This window comes from Musca vetustissima, unplaced genomic scaffold, assembly GCF_032173495.1.
Source record: "Musca vetustissima isolate MV318-11 ecotype Yass unplaced genomic scaffold, APGP_CSIRO_Mvet_v1 utg34763, whole genome shotgun sequence".
Classification (NCBI taxonomy): Eukaryota; Metazoa; Arthropoda; class Insecta; order Diptera; family Muscidae; genus Musca; species Musca vetustissima.
The window spans coordinates 183,814-206,527 of NW_026879410.1; the positions used below are offsets into that span (position 1 = coordinate 183,814).

The window sequence follows — 22,714 nt, forward strand, 5'->3', positions numbered from 1 at the left end:
AAAATCAGGATTTAAAACCGATCAAATTTTAAGTCATTTACCAATGCAGCCAAAAAAGTAGTACTAAATATTACAACTGTTCTTATTTAAAGATTGTGCATTTTTAGCTGACATTTATTTAAGGGAAATACCTATGTGAAGAAATAAAAAAAACTAAGTCAAATAAATATAGCAAATTAATTTAAAAAAATTGAAATAAAATCTTTATTTTTCCATTTAAATTTTTTTGGAATTATTTTTGCAAACAATTAGGTGTCAATGTTTGTAGACAAATATCAGCTGACTGTCATTTATAATGATCTCAAAGCCAGTGTAAATAGCCCTAATTTATTTTCAGGATTTCATAAATCCATATCATATAAAGTCTGTATGTAAATGGGCTACTATAAATCATAATTTAAGTTGTCATTCCCTTTGTATATACGTCAAATATATTATCATATTTCATTTATGATTTATTAATGCAATTCTAAATTTACATCAGACGTTGTTTATGATAAAATGCATTTCTTTTATCATTTCTTTACTTTCCCTTTCTAGGAATTTAAAAATGTTACCCCATTTTTAAGTACAGGAACAGACCTAAGGTCTATTAATAAGGTTATTCAGGAGACCAGCTGGATATCAGCTGCCGCTCAAGTTTACTGTCAAAAGCCATTATTGTGAATTGACTTCCATTATGAAAACGTAAACAAAGTCTAAATTTTTGACATTAGACGTGAGAAAAAACAGCTGACTTTTGTTCGCTAATGAATTAATTAATCATTAATTAATATATATTAATAAGGTCACACAGCTAGTGAAAGTCAGCTGTTATTTCTCATGGCTTTTGTTTACGTTTTCATCATGAAAATCAATTCACAATAATGGATTTAGACAGCAAAGTTAAGAGGCAGCTGATATCCACGTTTACGTTTTCATCATGAAAGTCAATTCACAATAAATAAATTTTTACAGAAAAGTTAAGAGGCAGCTGTTATCCATAAATTTTACAGCAATGTTAAGAGGCAGCTGTGTTCCAGCTGGTTTCCCCGGACGACCTTATTTATAGACCTTGGAAAAATCTTCAACACCAGACCAAATGACAGATACAAACAATTTCCCTACATATAATAACATTTTTCTGTTGACTAGTGTTAAAACAGAAAAACAACCTGAAATCATATCACTAACATCGCAGAAAAAATCGCCACTACTCAGCATAACCAGGAACCTAAAATCAAATCACATGTTCGTACTAAATACAAAAAATTAAAATTTTAAATTTTTTTATTTTGGCATTTTGTTGTTCACTTTTTCACTTTTCGGGTTCCCCAACAGCCTTATCATTTTCGAAAAAAAAAAGATTCGAAATTTTTGGTTGATTTCTAACGTACTTTGAACGTCTAGTATTGTTTTTTACCAGACCGTGGATTAGTAAAGCAGTGAAATGACGAAACATTATAGCCGTAGCAACACAATACGTTCTTGTGTTTTACGCAATAACCATTCGAATTTGATTTCCGCAAACCAAAAAAAGGGGGCAGGGCAAGTTGTTTTGAAAGATTTCTGCATTTAGCCAAATCTTTGCAGGTGTGTTAAGAAGTACCTGTTAAAAAAATAGTGTGCGTGTTTAATCACCTGCGTTATAGCAATAATTCGGCCTTATCACATCTAGAATAATTTTATAGTTTTACTCAGTTGTTAAAAAAAAAAAAACACATTTCAGAACAATGTTCAATGTGTCCATGACGTAAGTAGCCATCAATGAAAATATTTTTTAAAATTGTTCTATATCAAAATTATATTAAATGTTTAATATATAAATTTCTTTAATTAGATTTATAAAACCAGAGTTTTATGATAGGTTTTACAACGTCAATATTAGTGATGCACATGGAGACCAAAGCACATGGCGACCAAAACACTGGAACCAATGTTACAAGTTTTTAAATACATGACATTTAGTGAAGTAAAGTGCGTTTAGATTTACAAAATCCACTCGATCTCAAATGTCAATTTCATAGCGTATACGTCAACAATAATGCACTGGATTTGTGCACGCATACGCTATAAAATTTGACATTTGATATAGAGTACATTTAAAAGTCTAAACATAAAGTCATATTTTATTACAACAGATATCCTAATGCTACATTTAAACCACATGTGTTTCTCGCGAAAACACGTCATTTGTTTTTTTTTTATTAGTCAAATAAATGAAAACACACTCCTTTTAAGTGCAGTATAAAGTCCAGACTCTCACAGCGTGGTGCAACTTACCGATAACAAACACTTCAAGTCGTTTTGCGTAGCACAGTTAAACTAATATTTTTTTTTTTTTTTTTTTGGACTTGTTCACGTAACATTAAATTATGCCTGAATGAAATTCAGTCTAAATGACGTTATAGCGCATTTAAATACACACTCTATATGATGTGGATCAAGGTCTAGTAAGCTAGCGAAACTCAGCTGTTCATTCTCAAGTCTAATGTCAAAATTGTCAACTTTGTTTACGTTTTCATAATGGAAGTCAATTCACAATAATGCATTTTGACAGCAAACTTGTGACACAGCTGATATTCAGCTGGTCTCCCTGGATGACCTTACAGAACTTAAAAGATTCTACTCATTTTACATGTTTTGCAACTTTTTACTCGAAAACCGTTCCTCCGTTCCCACAAAACTGGTAAAAAATTGACTCAAATTTAAGAGAGCACAAAACAAAATGGCTTTCTCTTTGTAAACTTTTTACTCGAGAAATTTGGTCGAGCAAAAATGGTAAACAGGAATGCCTACTTCTGATTGGCTGTTATGTTGATTTTGAAGTATTGCCATCTAATTTTCGCATATTTACTAGTTTTGTGTTCCCGAACTTTTCAAATTATTTTGTACTCTGAGAGCAATTTTGAAATGTTTCCCTTTTACTAGATTTACTATTAAAAAAGTACTGGAACAAACCAAAGATCTATTAATAAGCTCACCCAAATAGCAATCGAAATCAGAAAACAGCTGTTTTTTTTCTCAAGTCTAATGTCAAATATTTGAACTTTGTTTACGTTTTCATAATGGTAGTCAATTCACAATAATGAATTTTGACTGCAAACTTGAGTGACTGCTAATATCCAGCTGGTCTCCCTGGGTGACCTTATCTTTAGGCCTTGCCATAAATAATTTAAAATGATAATCAGCTGGTACATTTAATAAAATAAATTAATAATAACAAAAAATCATTTAATGTGTCTCCCTCTAAGTGTACATTTACACCGGGTAGGTTTTAGTGGAATTAAAATTTATTTGGCATATATACAAAAGGATATGCCAGTATGAAAGATGATTAACCATAAAAAACGTTCAGCGTAAAACTGTTGCTATTCAAGCAAAAGGCTAGTTTAGACCATGGCAGAATTATTACAAGGTAGGACATTGAATAAATTCAAATTCAATTGAAATGTAAGTAATTTTTTACCACGATCGTCTAGATGTCTCAACAGATTTGTGAAGAAATTATAATCTTTCATTCATTTTTTGCGTTTTTAGTTATGTTTAAAAAATGTTAAATAAACACTACGACTTGTTTCGTATGTTTTTGTTGTATTTGACAGAAGAAGCCACAACATACATAGTTGCTTTTTTGCTATTTTCCACAAGTTATCCTACCTTGTATTATTTTACCTTGGTTTAGACCATGATGCAATAATAAGGTAATGTATCAAAACAAAAGGCTTTGTTTTTGTCTCGACCATCTGTCAAATTTTTCCTTATGATATTTCAAAAAGTTGGCAGCATTGCACATCGAATTCAAGTAGAAATTACGCACTTTGACAGTTATTCAAGACATCAACTGCTCTATATGGACTACCAATTCATTGTGCCATGGTTTAGACTATGACTTCAAAATCGACACTATTTCTAAAGGTACGTTTAGATTAACGAATTCAACTCGATCTCAAATGTCAATTCCATTGCATAAACGTTAAATATACGCAATATAATTGACATTTGAGATCGAGTGGATTTTGTAGTCTAAACGTAGTCTAAATCGAGATACAAAATCCTAGAATACAATTGAGAGGATAATCAAAAGGATATTTTTTTTCGTGTACATACACATTTCAAATATTTCGTAATTTCTGTGGCAAATGTTCAGTCAATATGTTCATAATTTTAATATGAGTAATAGTGCGTTAACATTGTACAGGATTTTGTTAACCCAGTGGGTTTAAATTGTCAATTCCATTGTATATATGTCAAATAAATCCTTATAAAGTATGTTAACCCGGTAAAATGTTCTAATGTAAATGCCGTTTAATTTTGAGGAGTAAAATGTTGCCATTTTGGTGCTTTTAGATATGTAATTTTTTATTTTAAATTGTTTCGATTTAGCATTGGATTTTAGAGCACGTTTAGACTACTAACTCCACTCGATTTAAAATGTCAATTCCATAGCGTCACGTATACACGTTAGAGTCTAAACGCAACCATAGAGTCTAGAGTCAACGACAGTCGTTTGCCGAGTGTTTCTTATTGGCAACGGGAAATCGCGACGACTGACGTTCGCGTCTAGCGGCATGACGCTAGAATAGATTTTATTCATTTTTGCTCAGCGTCCTACTCAAAATTTCTCTCTTGCTCTCAATTGAGTTGCCATATTTTAGGTAAAAATCAACAGTGCTACCAAATTTCAATGAGAATTTTTAACAAAACATATGGTAGTGCTGTTAAAAAAACAAATATTTTCAAAGATTGTGGACGTTTTTTTAACGAATTAATAATAAAATGGAAGAAAAATAAGTTTTTCAATAATTTTATCCAAGTTCCTTGACATTATTGTTTATTAAGTAATAAGTTGATTTTGGTTTGCACAATGTAAAATTTTCTGTCAGAAAATGAAAACAAATAATTGACATTTTGTGCCGCTAACGCCAACTCTTTCGTTTGGTTTTCACGCCGGCGAAAACATATGACGCTGACTCGTGACTCTCTGGTTGCGTTTAGACTCTTATTCACCATTTAGTGGTAATATTTAGTGGATTTAATTTTGTATGATAAATCGATGTAAATGTAGCTCGGTTTAGAAATTAAATCGAGCTAGATTTTTTAAATTATTTCCTTCCTTGCATTTCATAGAGAAAATATTTATTATGACGTATTTAATGTGATCTTATGAAATTGCGTTTTCATAATAGAATATTTTTTTCTGTTATTTGCGTTTTAGTTTTTTTTTTCTAAAGGGGTCTTACCCATTTTCCAGGAATTACAAACCAGAACATTTGAAATATGTAATGGCTGTGACGCGCTTTGTGCTATTCAGCCAATGGGAATAACTTGGTTTGAGGTTTTGTAATTTAATACTCTGTATTGAAAAATATAAACAAAATTGCAATTAGATATGACAACAACAAAAAAGTAAGCGTGTCATTTCAATTGAATTAAATCTTCGTTTCGCATAATTTGTGACGTTAATATTGTCGAGAGTTAGTAACAAGACATGTAAGCATGTGGCGTTTCAAAATAAATGGGTATGGCAGACGAATAAGGAATTGTTTATGTCTGGTATTGTCGACTTATTTTGAATATAAATTTGGCGCTTTAAATATAAATTTATCTGAAATAGGAATTGCAAATCATTTCCGGTGCAAACGCCCTACAAACGCGGCTTTGCTTAGAAACGTCATTACTTGATGACAATCTAAATATGTACTGTGCTTTATTGTTAGAGATTTGATGTAAACGTCAGTCTATTAAAATCTATTTACATTTTTTCAGAGAGAGGGTGAGCAATGCCTCAAGCATGATACATGAAATAGGTACTTAATTTAGCGCAGCTACATATCCGATTAACTGTTACATTTCATAGTCTTTACTTAAATTCGCCCATGGCACAATAAATAGGTAGTCCATTTAGCACAGCTGATGGCTCGATTAACTGTCAAAGTGCGTAATTTCTATTTGAATTCAATGTGCAATGTTGCCAACCATGTGAAATATAAGGAAAAAATTGACAGCTGTTAGAGACGAAAACAAATGTTTTTGTTTTGATATATCACCTTAATATTTAGTGCATCATGAATTCGACTTGCAATTGTGTCAACCATGAGAAATGTTATTAGATAAAAATTAAGAGATTGTCAAATAAAAACAGATGTTTCGTAATGATATGTTTGCATCATATTATTATTAAAATTATTTTATTGTCAAAAATTTGGGCCTTGTTTACATTTTCATAATGAAAGTCAATTCACAATAATTAATTTTGACAGCAATTATGAGAAGCAGCTGATCTTCCTGGGTGACTTTATTAAAGGGCATTAAGAGTGAGTATGAATTCAAGGCCAATTAATAAGGTCATCCAGGGAGACCAGCTGGATATCAGCATTGGTATATTTATTACAATGTATGACATAGCTAACAGCTGATTACAATTTTTCTTAAGGTAACTTGTACACATTTTTGACATTAGATTTGAGAAAAAAACAGCTGACTTTCGCTTGCTGGGAGACCTTATTAATTGATCTTGTTTGAATTCCATTGTTGTGGCTCTTGTAAACGAAGGCTTAAACTGCATTTACATTAGATCTTTTTACCGGAATAACCTACTTTACTTACTTAGCTGGCTAGTGACAGAACTTTCGTTCCATAAACTGAGCTCAAAAAAGATTTCCAGGCGCGTCGGTCTTTTGTACAGGTTTTCCAATTTGAAAGACCATATTCGGCAATGTTTTCTTCCACTTGATCTTTCCATCTTATTCGTGGCCTTCCCCTTCTGCGTGAACCATCAGCTGGTTCGCTTTTATATGCCTTCTGGGCTGGGACATCTTCATCCATTCTCACAACATGATCTAGCCAACGTAGTCGCTGCAGCTCAATATGTCTAACAATCCGAGAATAGCTGGCACAACTCATGATTCATTCGACGGCGGTATTCACCATCAACGCAGATCGGCCCATAGATCTTTCGGACAATTTTTCTCTCAAACAATTGAGCAAGTACCCATGCTTCAGATCCATATAACAGCACTGGTAGTATCAGCGTCTTGTAGAGTATGAGTTTGGTCTGGCGGGAGGTGGCCTTGCTTTTGAGTTGTTTGCACAGACCATAGTAGCATAACCTACTTTATTTGACATATATTCAAAGTAATTGACAATTTAAACCCACTGGGTTAACGAAATCCAATACAATGTAAACGTACTATTAGTTGTTTATGGTATGTTTTAATTCCTTTAAAGGCATTAGGTCACACATAAAATTGGCGGAAAATAAATAATTATTTATAATTAAATTATTAATTTAGTGCGCATTTATAAATAAACGAATAATTTAGTGGTTCAACCATGTTTACATTAACATTATTAAAATTACATTAACATTATTCAAAGAAGCTGGGTTAACGAAATCCAGTACAATGTAAACGTACTATTAGGTGTTTATGGTATGTTCATGATATAATAATAAGGTGATGTATCACAAGAAAACCCTTTTTTTGTCTTGATTATCTGTCAAATTTTTCCATATAATATTTCAAAAACTTGGCAGCATCGCACATCGAATTCAAGTAGAAATTACGCACTTTGACAGCTAATCAAGACATCAGCTGTTCTAAATGAACTACCTATTCATTGTGCCATGTGTATGTTTTAATTCCTTTAAAGGTATCTGGTAACACATAAAATTGGCGGGAAAAAAATAAAGATTTTTGTATTGATAATTAAATTAATAATTTACTGTACATTTATAAATAGGTGAATAATTTAGTGCTCAAGTTATGTTTACAATAACCTTATTATCAAAAACGTGTCATAAATGTTTCTATTTTTTTTTATTAATTTCTCTTTCGAGATGAGCTACATGATCGGAGTTGCAATGAAAAGGAAAGCCAGAGAGATACTACATTCCCACCACTATGCGACGCGTTTCGCCGTTGGTTAAGCGGCTCATCAGGCATATTGGGAAATGTGGCTTACAAATGTCTTTACTTGATAAGTTGTATTTATGTCGACTATTGTTGCGAAATTGCATCTACGAATTAAATTCAACCGTGTCAAGGTTCGGACATTTGGCATCACACCAGAACATTCCTTTTCAGAGCAGATTTTTCTTGTAGTGACGGACTTTTTTTCCATACAGACTACAATATTTTTTCTTCAATGGAATGCAACTGCATATTGTGCAACCTTAGGAAGATAAGGAGGTGGCTTTGAACGCTAAGGCGCCGGACACCAACAGATGCCATGGGAACCAGGGTTCAAATCCCAGCCGGGTTCAAGCTTCTATTTTTTCTATTGCCTTTAAAAGTTTTCTTACTATTTTTTTTTTTTTTTGTATGCAAAATTATGAAATTTATATATATATATATATATATTGCATTATCCGGAAATGATGAATTATTTACAATGATTTACTCATAACATTGACACTGAACGCGACACACATATCTGTCCTGCCGTCACCGCAGCATTATCAAAAGCATTAGATTAACATTATCAAATTACATACGCCGCTACAATGCGATTAACAATATGTTAATTGCTTTTTTATATGCTCATAAATGCAATACTTATTTGTACTTTTTCTAGTAATTATGCACATACATAAGTATGTAGGTATAATAGAGTGGGTTAGCTTAAAAACAAACAAAATAATAGGTACATAACTTATTTCTGAAAAATTGACAGAAAAATCATACATAAATGATATATGGACAGATGGCTGTCAAATTTCAAATTACATTAATACTAGTCTAAATAGCTGGAATTTTGTATCTCGATTTAAAAAATTCAGTGTAATAAGAATGCATAGTCTAAACGCACCTTAAAAACAGTTTTGACAGCTGCTTCAAATGTCAATTCCATAACGTATACAGGATTAACGTATACAGGATTAACGCACAATAGAGCAGCTGATGACTCGATTAACTGTCAAAGTGGGTCATTTCTACTTGAATTCGATGTGCAGTGTTGCCAACCATGTGAAATATTACAGGGAATTTTGTTTTTAATTTGAAATCCTAATTTTTTTGACATATATTCACCAGAAAATAAATTCTTTTTATGATAATTTATTATTTAACCAAATATCACCTGCCTAATTGTGGCATAAATTATTGACAACAGCTGCTGAGTAACTACCGGATTATCCAAGCGTGTAAACATCTTTAGATATTGTTGTTCTTGTTTTTTTTTTTGCTGTAATAATAAGCGCCTTATAAAATTGCATTTCCATGTTGTTATGCCAACATCCCACGAACCAACCAGACCCAGACGGAATGTGTTGTATGCGACGCATTTTAATTGTTTACAACATTTATTTTTTTTAGCAGACAGATATAGATTATTTCTTGGAAAAATGTTACAAAAATTTATTGCGATTTGTTTATAAATAGAATTGAAATGGTACAGTTTAATCAAATTATTTTAGTTGCAAAATATTTTTTTTTATTTATTGGTTATTAAACCCTATTTACATTTAAAACAGCATGAATAACCAATTACATTTGAGCAAACAAACACAAACATACCACAAGTTTCCAGATCAAATTTCATTTTGTGGTCTGACACTTTTATTGAGGCCAACAAACATGACAATGGAGGCTGCGCAAAAAAATGGCTGTCGAATGGTGTTACTTTGTGTGAATATTAGGGTGTATTCATAATTTCGGTAAAAATGGCTGTAAATTGAAATATTGAATTGAATTTTATGAAATTGTAAACATAAACTAAAGGTAAGGTCACACTAGGCAAATATTTAACGAAAAGTGTCAAATATTTCTTTGCCATAATCTGACCACAAAATATTTTCAATGGCAAACACAAAAACAGCTGATTTTGGGCAAATAAAATTATTTGACAGTAAACAAAATTTTGCGTAAGGTGCCCCCAATGTGAACGCCGAATAATATTTGCCTTTCGAATTCTTTCTGGGGAAGACACCGTATATATGTAGCTGCGATATAAAGACAACGGCTAAACTTAACCGCAAATTGTTTCATTCATTATTCAAATCCTGGCAAGATCTAGCTACATCCTCCATATATACGTTACATCCGATTTAATATATAAGCGGATTCCGTTGGGGTATAATGTATATTGTATTATTTAGAACACTTGCATAAAATACCTTATTAATAACTTATAAAATATACGACAGGATTTAAAAAATAATCGAAGTTGGCCAATAATTTCTCACTATATTTGCTGGCAAATAAATGTGTGCTTTCTGACAGTTTGATCAAACTGTTACATGGCGCAAATATATTTTCCATTGTGACCACACGTCAAACATGTTTTCCCATTTCATTATTTGACACTATTTGCTCACTGTTCGAGCAAAAAATTTGTGCAAATTTGACATTTTTTTGGTAAACAAAAAATAGACATTTGAGTCAAATATTTGCCATCCAAATTATGCGTTTTACTAATGGTGCTTTTACACAACATGTATTTTACATATGTGCTGTCACTTTTTTCATCCACATGTAATTCCTTATATGTGTCAAGTTTTTCAGTTCAAATCTGCATATGTATTTTTCATATGACATAACCTATAAACAAAACAACATGACAAGATAATTTCCTTTTTTAAATAATAATATTTTATAATTTATGGCTTTGAATTGCAAGTCAAAGTGCAATTCAAATATTTTCTTCAAACAATGCATTTCTTTCAAACAGCTGATTGCCTTATGTTTCGCATACGAAAATAGAGAGCGTACTATTCGGAAAAAATACACATATGTAATTACATATCGTTTTGACACATTGAAATGTCCGTATGTTTCACACAACGATTTCGAGTTACATATGTAAATAACGTGACAGCACATATGTATGTGAAAAAACATATAGTGTAAAAGCACCTTAAGTTAAGGAAGATACACATATGGTATGTTCCCGTACTGCAAGAATCCACTAGATTTTACTATTTCCTTCGATGTCATAAAGGAAAAATTGTTAATGTAGTAAAAAATTTTAGATTCTTGTAGATAACAGACCAATAATTGACATACATGCATGCGTCTTTATGTAGCTTTTTATGTTTGTAAAGTGTCAATAACTAAAGACGCGTCTAGACTACTAAATCCACTCGATTTAAAACGTCAATTTTGGAAATCTAAACACACATTTAAAGACAGTCAAATACGACTCTGCTATTCCTTTATAAAATGACATTATATAATTAGCAACCATGGTACAATAATAAAAGGTAGGGCGAACGCGTTAAACAATATCATATTCATTGCTATAAAAATTAAATAGATTTCAATTTAATTTGAATTTATTTGAGATGACATTAAAAACAAGCCACACTGAGAAACAATTGTAATCAGCTGGTAACTATACCCTACCTTGCAATAATTATACCAAGATGCGTCCATGGCACAATAGATACGTATAAGGTCATCCAGGGAGACAAGCTGGATATCACCTGTCTCTCAAGTTTGCTGTCAAAATCCTTTATTGTGAATTGACAATAGCTGTGTTCCCAATCCTGCAATATAGTACTATATTGTACTAGTTTTGCAATTTTTGCTAGAAAAGCGTTTCCTTACGTCGAAAAGTAGGGAAAATTGATGTTAAATTTAAGAGAGTTAAAACCAAAATGGCATTCTCTTCTCCTATTTTCTGCAAGACCAATTTGGGCTAGCAGGAAATAGTAAATGTAGTAAATTATGAATTTGACATTTGATTGCCAGAGATATACAGTCCGAAATAAAGCATATGAAAGTTAGCGCTTCAACAAAAGGGACACACGCACAGACGCACACACATTTGCTTGAAAAAAAACAAATAAGAAATTTAAAAATGGAGAGATTTTTTATTCTCTTTTAAAGGATAGCGAATATGAATGGCTGGCAGAAGATTCAGATGAAGGTACTGTAGAATGAAGACTTGGGTTGGGTTGGTTAATCGTACTAACCAATGTGTGTACATTGGTCCAAAATATCTTGGGCTTAAGTCAAGTTTGGGGGCTCCACTTGGATCGCTTTGACATTTTTACAGTAAGTAGTCCTCGGCGAACTGATTACAGTGATATATATTTTATAGGGAGAAATGCATACTTCCCGCGAAATGGGCTTTGAAAGTTCGGAGAGTATGTTGTTTTAATCAACCGTATCATTTTAAAGGTTAATTTTAAAGGTTAACCATGTATGCGCCTGTCCATATGTGAAAGTCTTATTCTTAAGTTCTCTTAAAAAGTACCCGATATAACCTTTTAATGATACCCATATTGCCTTGGTGGCAATAGAAAAATGGTTGTTTTATAGAAAATATGTTCCGAAATTTCAAGGCCAATATCTCGGGAAGTATGCATTTCCCCACATGAAATTTATATATCTGTGATCCGCACAAGGAGGGCTACTTACGGTAATCATTTCAAAATGATCCGAGTGGAGCCCCTAAACTTGACTTGTTCTATATCTTTTTGTTCAAGTTTGCTAAAACATTCCAATCAAAATATCTACCAATTTCAATAGCATTAACATTATGGAAGCGTCCAGCCATTTTTTGTTTTTTTTTTTTTTTTTTTGTGCATAAGGTTTCTGTAGTTTTTTTTTTTTTTTTTTGTCCTTAACAAATGAAATTTTTGATTTCGACGTTTCTTTTTGTTTTAACTATTTTTCGTTCCTTTACTTTTTGCGCAAATCTTGTATGTGAGAGTAATTTTTGATAGTTCGCTCTTTTACTAGCTTTACTATCAAACAGTACGGGAAACGAACCTTATAATTATAAAAACATAAACAAAGTCCATATTTTTCACATCAGACTTGACAAAAAGCTGACTTTCGCTATGTGGTGACCTTATTAATAGATCTTGATCCGATTGAATTCGACGTGCAATGTTGTCAACCGTGAGATCTGAATATATAGTATATTATTTCGAGTAAATTTAGATATTGAGTGAATATTAAAGTGGATTTACATATACGATTTTAATTCGACTCGATTAATGAAATCCAGAAATACACACAAATTGTTTACTCACACCTTTAATAATTTTGATGTTTCTTAGTATACATACAAAATTATTAATTTGCCCATTTACATACACACCTTATATTATGTTGATTTGCGAAATCCTAAAAATAAAATAAGGTTATTTACACTGGCTTTGATATTACTTTAAATGTCAGTCAGCTGATACTATCAGACAGCTGATTGATACAAAAAAATTAATTGGAAGAATTATGACTTAAATATTCAAACAATATTTTCATAATTCTAATTTAAATTGCTCTCCATTAGGTTAAAAATGCATAAAGATAGATGTGGTTTCAAATTATAGTAAATTATGATAAAAGCCTGAAATTGAACGCGTTTAGACTACTAAATCTACTCGATTTCAAATGTCAATTCCATTGCGTATACGTCACGTTAACCCAGTTCACAAATTATAGTGTATTAGATCTGACGAATACGCTATGGAATTGACATTTAAGATCCAGTGGATTTTGTAAATCCTTTAGGCTATATTTTCCTAATGAAGTTTCCAATCAAAACATTGCTGGAACATTTCAATTGTTATAATTTTATTTTACAAACAAATGTGTTTGGCGCAAATTAAAAAGTATACACCTCAGCTGATTGACATTTAGGTCTTGAGTAAATGTATGATCATGGCACAATAAATAGGTAGTCCATTTAGCGCGGCTGATGTCTCGATTAACTGTCAAAGTTCGTAATTTCTACTTGAATTCGATGTGCTTTGTTGCCAACCATTTGAAATATTATAAGGAAAAATTTGACAGATGGTCGAGACAAAAACAAAGGTTTTTGTTTTGATACATCACCTTATTATTGCATCATATGTATAATTTAGGAGAAATAATATATTTGTTTGGTGCAAAATCATTTATCAATTAAATACGTGATAATGCAAATTATCATAATAAAAGCTATAGTCTAAACGGACTTAAAGGTTTTTTTTAACTAATAGAGGCCTGTCAAAATCCAATTAAAACAGATATGTATTTTCATTTATCGTACATTCTTGGAGCCATTTTAGGCATTTCAATATTCTAAGCACCCTAATATATCTACTCAGCACTATAATATCAATTTTTTCTGTTTAGTTTAAACAAAAAAAAAATGTATAGCTTGTGTGGTGTCAAGTGGGTGGAGTTTCCCCAATGAAGTATTAACGCACTAAGAAAAGCTCCTCCTATTTGATGGTAAAAGAACAAAAAAAATACAAAAAACACACAAAGAAGAAATGGATGGATGCTGTACACTGATAACTCTTGTGATTTACAACAAACACTAACAATTATTTTCTACAAACATACACTGTTTCTTTTTATAGGGTAATTTTAATTTACATACATATATACAGTAATAATTTTTTTTCTTTTCTTTTTCATTGTAATAAAGTTATTTATATATAGATTTGCACCTACTTCATTATCTCTTGTCCTGGTACGAGAATAACTTATGTAGGTGTAAATATTGTATAAATTGTGGTTCTTCTTCTTCGACAAAGACGATGAAGAAGAAGAACGATGTTAAAAACAAATCGTTATTTTGTTATCAACAAAAAAAAACGATTTAGTCCGAAGCAATTATAATGCCGTTGTTGTTGTTTCTTTTTATTTCTTAAAGATTATTGGTCTTTAAATAAAAACAATATTCCCATTAAAATTTGTAGCAATGCAAAAAAATATATATTTGACTGATTTATGGTTTAACAACAAAAAAAGTCAAAATCTCTACAATTCTGAAAAATGACAACATTGTTGCAACATATTTCAATATACTTTTATTTATTTTCCAGCATTTTTTGCCATATCAAAACCCACCTTTAGCTATGGGTCATTTGTCAGTCATTTTTGGCGGGGGAGTTTGCCGTGAAATCCCCCAAAATAAACACAAGCACAATCGTGTTGTGGTGTTGTGCTGCAGTTGCCTTTAGACTTTAAACTGTCGTATAACGGTGTTTCTTCGGCTTTAGCATGTTCCTACAAGAATCACAAATAATCGGAGCTAGAGTGTTCGGTTCGGTTTAACGAACACACTTATATTACCATAATCATGTTCTGTACGTAATGCACTCGTGTGTTGAGAGATAATAACAGAGAGAGAGAGAGAGGGAAAAAAATAACACAAATGAGAAAACCGTTAAAATGAGTGGAAGAAACAGACAGTTGGTTTTATTAACAACGTGTTTACCCTATAAATAGTTTATGCAATATATTGTTGTTGTTTATTTTTTGGGAAATCCAATATGAATTTTTTTAATTATTCTTTCAAATGATCATGATTTTGCAAAATTTAAATCATGATTAAACGTTAATAGTTGATACTTTTATTGGAGGGGGAAATAGTTGAAGTATTTTTGGGGACAAAACAACAGGGCGATTCAGTTGTGCGAGTGATTAGATAAATATCACATAAACAAGGTGCTTCAATTATAGTTATTGATTAGATAAAGGGCAACAACGGCGCGACAGCCATGTCTGTTTCCCACACTCAAGTACTGCATTCTGTAGTGTACAATCATGCTCATTAAATTCGTATGTACGTATCTAAAAAAGAAAGATCGAATGTTATATATAAAATCCGTTCGCTTATTTCAAAAATTCAGTTTAAATGGTCGTGTTGTAGCAAACTAAACGCCGCTTAAATTATCGCAAATTATAACAAATTGTTAAAATAAAAAATTGAAACAAAATATTAAAAACAATAAAAACAAATAAATATATTTAGGCAAAATGAAACAAAATGTAAGTGAATGAATTGGTTTGCAACAAATGTGATTTTTTGAAAAAAAAAACAAATATTTAATAAAAATAAAAAAATGTGATACAAAAAATACAAATTAAAAAAAAGATAAATAAAGAAGTTAATAAAATATGTATAAATAAATATATATAAATATATATATTTTTCTTAATAAGAAAATTTTTTTTGGGGAAGATATAAAGCTACCGCATAATAGAAAAACATAAACCGGACCTAAGTGAAACTGATAATATTTTGTTTTGGACATTGGAAGTTAAAATTGTTGCTATATTTAGCGTGGTACTTTAAATGACACTTCCTGGTTAATTTTTAACAACAAATATGACACAGTATTTTTTATTAAAAAAAAACATGAATAAAAAAATTATCTTTGAATTTTGTTTTTTCGAAAAATATGAAGCTACCGCATAACAGAAAACAGAAACCGGACCTAAGTTAAGTGACATTTCCGGGTTATTTATAACTAAGGCTACATTTAGACTACCAAATCCACTCGATCTCAAATGTCAATTCCGTTATAACTCACGTTAATACTGTTCACAAATCCAGTGGATTATATTTGACGCATAAGCAATAGAGTTCACATTTGAGATCGAGTGGATTTCGTATTTTTTTTAAATTGTTGGACTTTTTAAAGAACCGTCGGTTATACATACAATTGTGGGCCGTATCTGATATTTTTGGATATTGGAAGCTAAAATTATTTATATTTTTAGCGAGGTAATTTAAGTGGTCTGGCTAATCTATAACAAACAACATGACACAGATTTTTTTTTAATTTTTTGAGCTTTTTAAAAAAGCCGTCGGCAATAATTTCGTTTCTGAATCTGAAAGAATATACTAATTTTAAAACCTTTTGCTTTTTTGAGATTGTGGTTCATATACACTCACTGACGGACCAATCGTTTACACAGGACAATTTTTCCAGAAATCTAAATCCCTTGCCATTGCACAATAAAAAAGTGTCCGTTTAGCGCAGCTGATGTCTCGATTAACTGTCAATGTGCGTAATTTCTACTTGAATTCGATGTGCAATGTTGCTACCATATGAAATATTATAAGAAAAAAAATTGACAGATGGTCGGAATAAAACCAAATATTTGTTTTGATACATCACCTTATTATTGCAGCATGTCCCTTAAAATCACAAGCAACTCCTTTATTCGCATAAAAATTTGCCTAAAGTATACAAAAATACCGGAAGGAAAAACGAACAGTAAATACAACTCAGCATTATGGCTTGTTATGTCGATTTTACTAAAAATGTCAGAAATAAGTGGAATATCTGCTTTTCTTCCGAAAATAATTTTTGGAGTATAATGGCATTTACATTAGAACTTTTTGCGGGGTTAACATATTCTATGAGGATTTATTTGACAAATATGCAATAGAATTGACAATTAAAATACATTGTGTTAATTAAAGCCAGTATAATGTAAACGAACGAATTATTAAATCCAGTAGATCTAAATTGTCATTTCTTTACAGTGGATTATTTTTGACGCAAGGCCTATAAATAAGGTCGTCCAGGGAGACCAGCTGGATATCCACTGTCTCTTAAGTTTGCTCTCAAAATCCATATTGTGAATTGACTTCCATTATGAAAACGTAAACAAACGCCAAATTTTTGACATGAGATATAAGAAAGAACAGTTGCCTTTCGCTAGCTGGGTGACCTTATTAATAGATCTTGATTTGACGTATACGCTATGCAATTGACATATGAGATCGAGTGAATTTCTTAATAGTAATAGTAGTCTTAATTTGATTAAACAATTAATTTTGGCGTCTAACTTATAGAGTTTTTTTCTCTTGATTTAATTCCCAAATCTAGTTCAGACTCGATTTACCTTTTTTAATCCACTCATTATCTATGCTACATAGGGATCATTTCAAATACAACAATGCTTTCGTGCCAGAAAATGCACCACTTCCCCTTATAGCATCATGCCGAAATTCGTTAATATTTAAAATAGTTGTCTAACAAAATAATGATTGATTTCAAAATTATTAAATATTTGAAGAGCAATTCCAATTAGAATGACGAAAGTTTTAGAATTAGAAACATTTATGTATACGTAAACAAATATCAGCTGACTGGCTTTATATCATTTACAGCAAGGATTTTGTACCTCGATTTAGATATCAAATCGATTTATACATTAAAATTTATTTAAGATATTCCATTCGATATAAAAAATCAACAGTATTTTTGAATAGGATTTACTTGAGGTAAACCTTATGGAATTGAGATCGAGTGAACTTTATAGTCTAAACAGGCTTTAAGATGTTATTAAACGATTCAGTTTAAAATCGTAAAGTGTAAACGTACTTTAACATCACATCACAACAGTGGCATTATTTCCGGATTATTTAAATGAATTTCTTCGCGATGTTGTTCCTACTAACCCAACATAGAGATTAAATCAAATTTTGTTTTAAAATTTACAAATCACAAATTTCTTGCTGAGTCACAAAGCCCTCAACAAAATTTGCTTCCCATGTGTTAAATAGGTACTCCAGACATAACAAAAACAAATTCAAACGAAATCTAAGATCCTAGACATGAAATATATTTTTGTTTATTAAAAAATGAGATAAGTCTATTGCCTGTTGTCATGTAGACAACACACACACGCGCACACTTGTCAAATATTAACGGCAATTACCATTTGTTCCCAAGAAATTTGGTTTGGCTTTTCTTTTTAATCAAAGGTCATAGAGAGTTAAAATTTCAACAAACCACAAAAAAAAACAGACTGATAAATAATTTGTATTATTTTAATTATAAACAATAATAATAAAAATTTGGGGATTTTTTATTGTTGTTTGAAAAAAAAATATTCATAATTTGTTATTATTAATTTTTATATTTTGAAATGTTTGAATTATGGCAATTTGAATTTGAATATTGGCAAATTTTTGCCAGATGTTTGTTGTCAAATAAACAGCTGTTGTATTTATTTTTAAGGGTATATGTACATCGAGCATGTTTTAAGATTTAATGACGATTTATCATAAAACACACATATACCGTTTATTTGACATTTGCAAAAGGGAATTGACAATTTAAAACAATCAATTATGATTTATCATAAAAAGTATGATTCGTAAAATGTCCCGATTTACATTAGAATAATAATTATAAATAATTTGTATTATTTTAATTATAAACAATAATAATAAAAAATGTGGGAATTTTTTTACAGTTGTTTTAAAAAAAATGTTTATAATTTGTTATTATTAATTTTTCATATTTCGAAAATTATAAATTATTATATAGTAGATTGAGAAAATTTTGCCATATGTTTGTTGTCAAATAAACAGCTGTTCTATTTATTTTTAATGATATATTTACATTGAGTATGCTTTACGAATTAATACGACGATAAAATTACGGCAAAACGGTATCAAGGTCTATTCAAAGCCTATAAATTAGGCCGACCAGCTGGATATCATCTGCTTCTTAAATTTGCTGTCAAAATCCATTATTGTGAATTGGCCTCCATTATTATAACGAAAACAAAGACCACATTTTTGACATTAGACTTGAGAAAAAATAGCTGACTTTCGCTAGCTGGAAATGGATTATGGGTCTATTAATCAAGTCGCCCAGGGAGACCAGTTGGATATCAGCTGCCTCCCCAGCAAGATCTATTAATGAGGTCACCAAGCTAGAGAAAGTCAGCTGTTTTTACACAAGTCTAATGCAAAAAATGCGACGTTTTCATAATGGAAGTCAGTTCACTGGAATGGATTTTGACAGCAAACTTGAGAGACAGTTGATATCCAGCTGGTCTCCCTGGACGACCTTATTTATAGGCCTTGCTCTCAAGTATCCTGTCAAAATCCATTATTGTGAATTTACATCCATTATTGTAACGAAAACAAAGGCAAATCATGTCCTCTAAATAAGGACACCCAGGGAGACCAGCTGGATATCAGCTGCCACTCAAGTTTGATAAGGTCACCCATATTAATAGATCTAGCCATGGCACAATGAATAGGTAGTCCATTTAGCGCAGCTGATGTCTTAATTAACTGTCAAAGTGGGTAATTTCTACTTGAATTCGTTGTGCAGTGTTGCCAACCATTTGAAATGTTATATGGATCTAGCTTGAGAATAGAGGTGTGCAAAAAGAGAGGAGAGTAAAGGAGAAACCACCATATGAAATGTCTTACAAAAAGAGAACGAAGAGAACGAGCTTATTGATACATGTGAACAAGGGCATCAATTCCCATGCTTGGCCTACATTACTTGAGAAAACAGCTGACTTTTGCTACATGGGTAACCTTATTTATAGATCTTGGACCAAATTTTTGACATTAGCAGCTGACTTTCGGTAGCTGGGTGACCTTATTTTGACATTAGCAGCTGACTTTCGATAGCTGTTTGACCTTATTAATAGCTTTGGGCTGTATATCAGTTTCTCAAGTTTCCTGTCAAAATCCATTATTTTGAATTGACTACCATTAAAATAAAATTTTCCCGCTGATTCTCTTAGACTAGCCCCGATTTTTATTACTCTTATTAACGCATTTATTTTTTACAATTTCAGATTATCTTTACCGTGATACTGCTCCTGAGTGTGGCCATCATTTTACCCGCCTTCAAACCCGTCAACAGTATGCCAGTCGATGAAGATTATTTAAATGATGATCACAGTGGTGAATATAATGGACGGCTGGATGAAGAAACCAAAGAACAAGTACGGCAATGTGAGGCAGATCAAAGTGCCATGGAACTGTGTATGCGCTGCGCCAAAATTACCAAATCGACAACGGTATATCCATTGTGTTGTGGCAATGTTGAGGGTGTCAAAGAATGGTGTTATGAATATGTGTATTATAGAGCGGAACCACAATTTTAGGATGTTAAGAAGTAGATTTTTTTTTCCAAATTATTGGATTATATTAGAACAAAATTGAATAAGAAGAAGAAAATTTTAGATGTTTTTTTTTTTTGTATAGAAGCTGAAGGAATGAAAACCCTATTTATTTTTTAAGTTACTGAATTGGCTGTGATAGAACAAATTTATTTTTAATTTTTTATTATTATTTAAAAAAATATGTATTAGGACCTCAACTTTCTCTCTTTAGCTATGTAAGTTTTGAATTAAAAAAATTGAAAAACCCCAAAAAAAATATAAAAAATAAAAAAAAATTGTATCAGTAATACAAATTTGCATGTTTTTTTATTTATTTCATTTTTGTTTTTAGCAAAAATATTGATTATGATTTTTTTTTATATTTATTTATTTATTTTTTATTTTTTCTTTAACTTTGAATATTTTTTCTTAACATAACATTACAAAATAGTATATCATTCAAGGTAGATAATATATTTTAATAATTACTTATATTTTTTTTTAATTTGTATATATATTTTTTATAAATCAAGTGTCTTTCTGTTAGTTTTGTTATAAAATAATAATAAAAAAATGGAGGGATTGTGAATGATGTATACAACAAAGGATGAGTGAAAAAAAATAAATAAATTAAAAATCTTGCTCTCACTCTCTAAAATGGCACCTAAAAATTTGGTAATAATTTAAAAAATAAATTTGTATAGGGAAAAAAATAAATCAACAATTAACAAAAAAAAATGTGGGGGAGGGCAAAATAATTCCAGTTAAAAAACAAACAAAGAAAAAAATATATAACTAGCATTGGAAATTAACAAGAAAGACACTGATTTTTTATTAGCAACGACGAATTGTATTTTTTTATAATTACTTGTGTTTTTTCTTTTTGGAGGCAGGATAGGGAAAGCCTTTGTAATTGTTTTTTGTTTGTCTCAGTTAAATGCTTACAAGGCTAAGGTCTTTAAAGGTTATTTAATAACAACTTACCCAAAATTCACAATTCACCATGGCGGGCCCAGCGGCAATCAATCATCATTTTACCACATTCAGGAGGAGCTTGCTTGTGTAGCTTCCTCTTGTTGTTTGTTGGTGGTGTTAGCCTGTTTCGTTATATGTACATATTTACAATTAACATCCTCACAATTACCCATGAGATCATAGGGACAAATAACACCATTCGGATCCAAAGTACTGGAGAATAAAATAAAAAATTTGGAAAAAACAAAGATCAAGATAAAAGTACCACTAACGGGAAATTTTGAAAAAATAAATGGAAAGATATGGTTTTACCCTTCATTACTACAGCGTATGTGTTCCAAGGGGGATATATAGGATGGCAAAGATTTTGTAATTCTTTCGCTTTCTTCTTCTTCGTTCGCTTCTTCCTTCTCTTTCTCCTCATTGGTGGGTTTCTCTGCATCCCTCAAATCTTTATCACTACCCAGAGTTTCAGATTCACTATTGGAATTTGTATCACAGATAATATTAGAAGACGGCGGCGATCCCTTGTCGGCAGCAACAACATCATGTCCATCATTAGCAGCATCATCCTGAAACTAACTCAACAAATTATGTTAATAGAGAGGGTTAATATCATTTTTTTCAATTTCTGTTTTTGTGATACATATTTTTCTTTAAATATAGAAAGCCGTTTAAGAGTTATTCATCACTATGGTTTGTTTGGTATGTAATTATATGTAAAAATATATAGGGCAAGTTACTGTTGTCTTGTTGTTTAAACGCACTTCTGTGGTAGCGCCAATTTCGCAGGGAGTTTCATTTGCCATTTCCTCGTTACGTTGCATTTCATCTTCATTTATGGCAGGTGTTGTTTGCATTTCATCTTCTTCTTTTATGGCAGGTGTTGTTTCCTTATCTTTAATAGATGTGCTTTCTTCAGCTGTACGTTCTTCTTTTTCAGTTTTTTCTTCCACATCCTTCTGTTCTGTATGTGCTTCTTCTTCTTGTTCATCAATTAATGTCTTTATATTATCAGCCTTTAGGGAATTGACTACCTTAATTTCGGTAGCCAATAGTTTTGTTTTACTAATAATATTTTGTTTTAAATCATTATTTAATCTATAATGAAGGAGGGAAAAAAGAGGACACAAGAAAAGGAGATTAATTAAACA

General features: G+C 31.2%; 1 protein-coding gene across 1 annotated transcript; it reads left to right on the plus strand.

Annotated features, from left to right (window-relative positions):
- Nucleotides 1–15,686: 15,686 nt before the first annotated feature.
- LOC133324311 (uncharacterized) lies at nt 15,687–20,588 on the plus strand. The gene is made up of 2 exons (XM_061533157.1): nt 15,687–15,698; nt 20,277–20,588. Exons 1-2 carry the CDS (start codon nt 15,687–15,689, stop codon nt 20,586–20,588), a joined length of 324 nt encoding a protein of 107 aa, XP_061389141.1.
- The last annotated feature ends 2,126 nt before the right edge of the window (nt 20,589–22,714 follow it).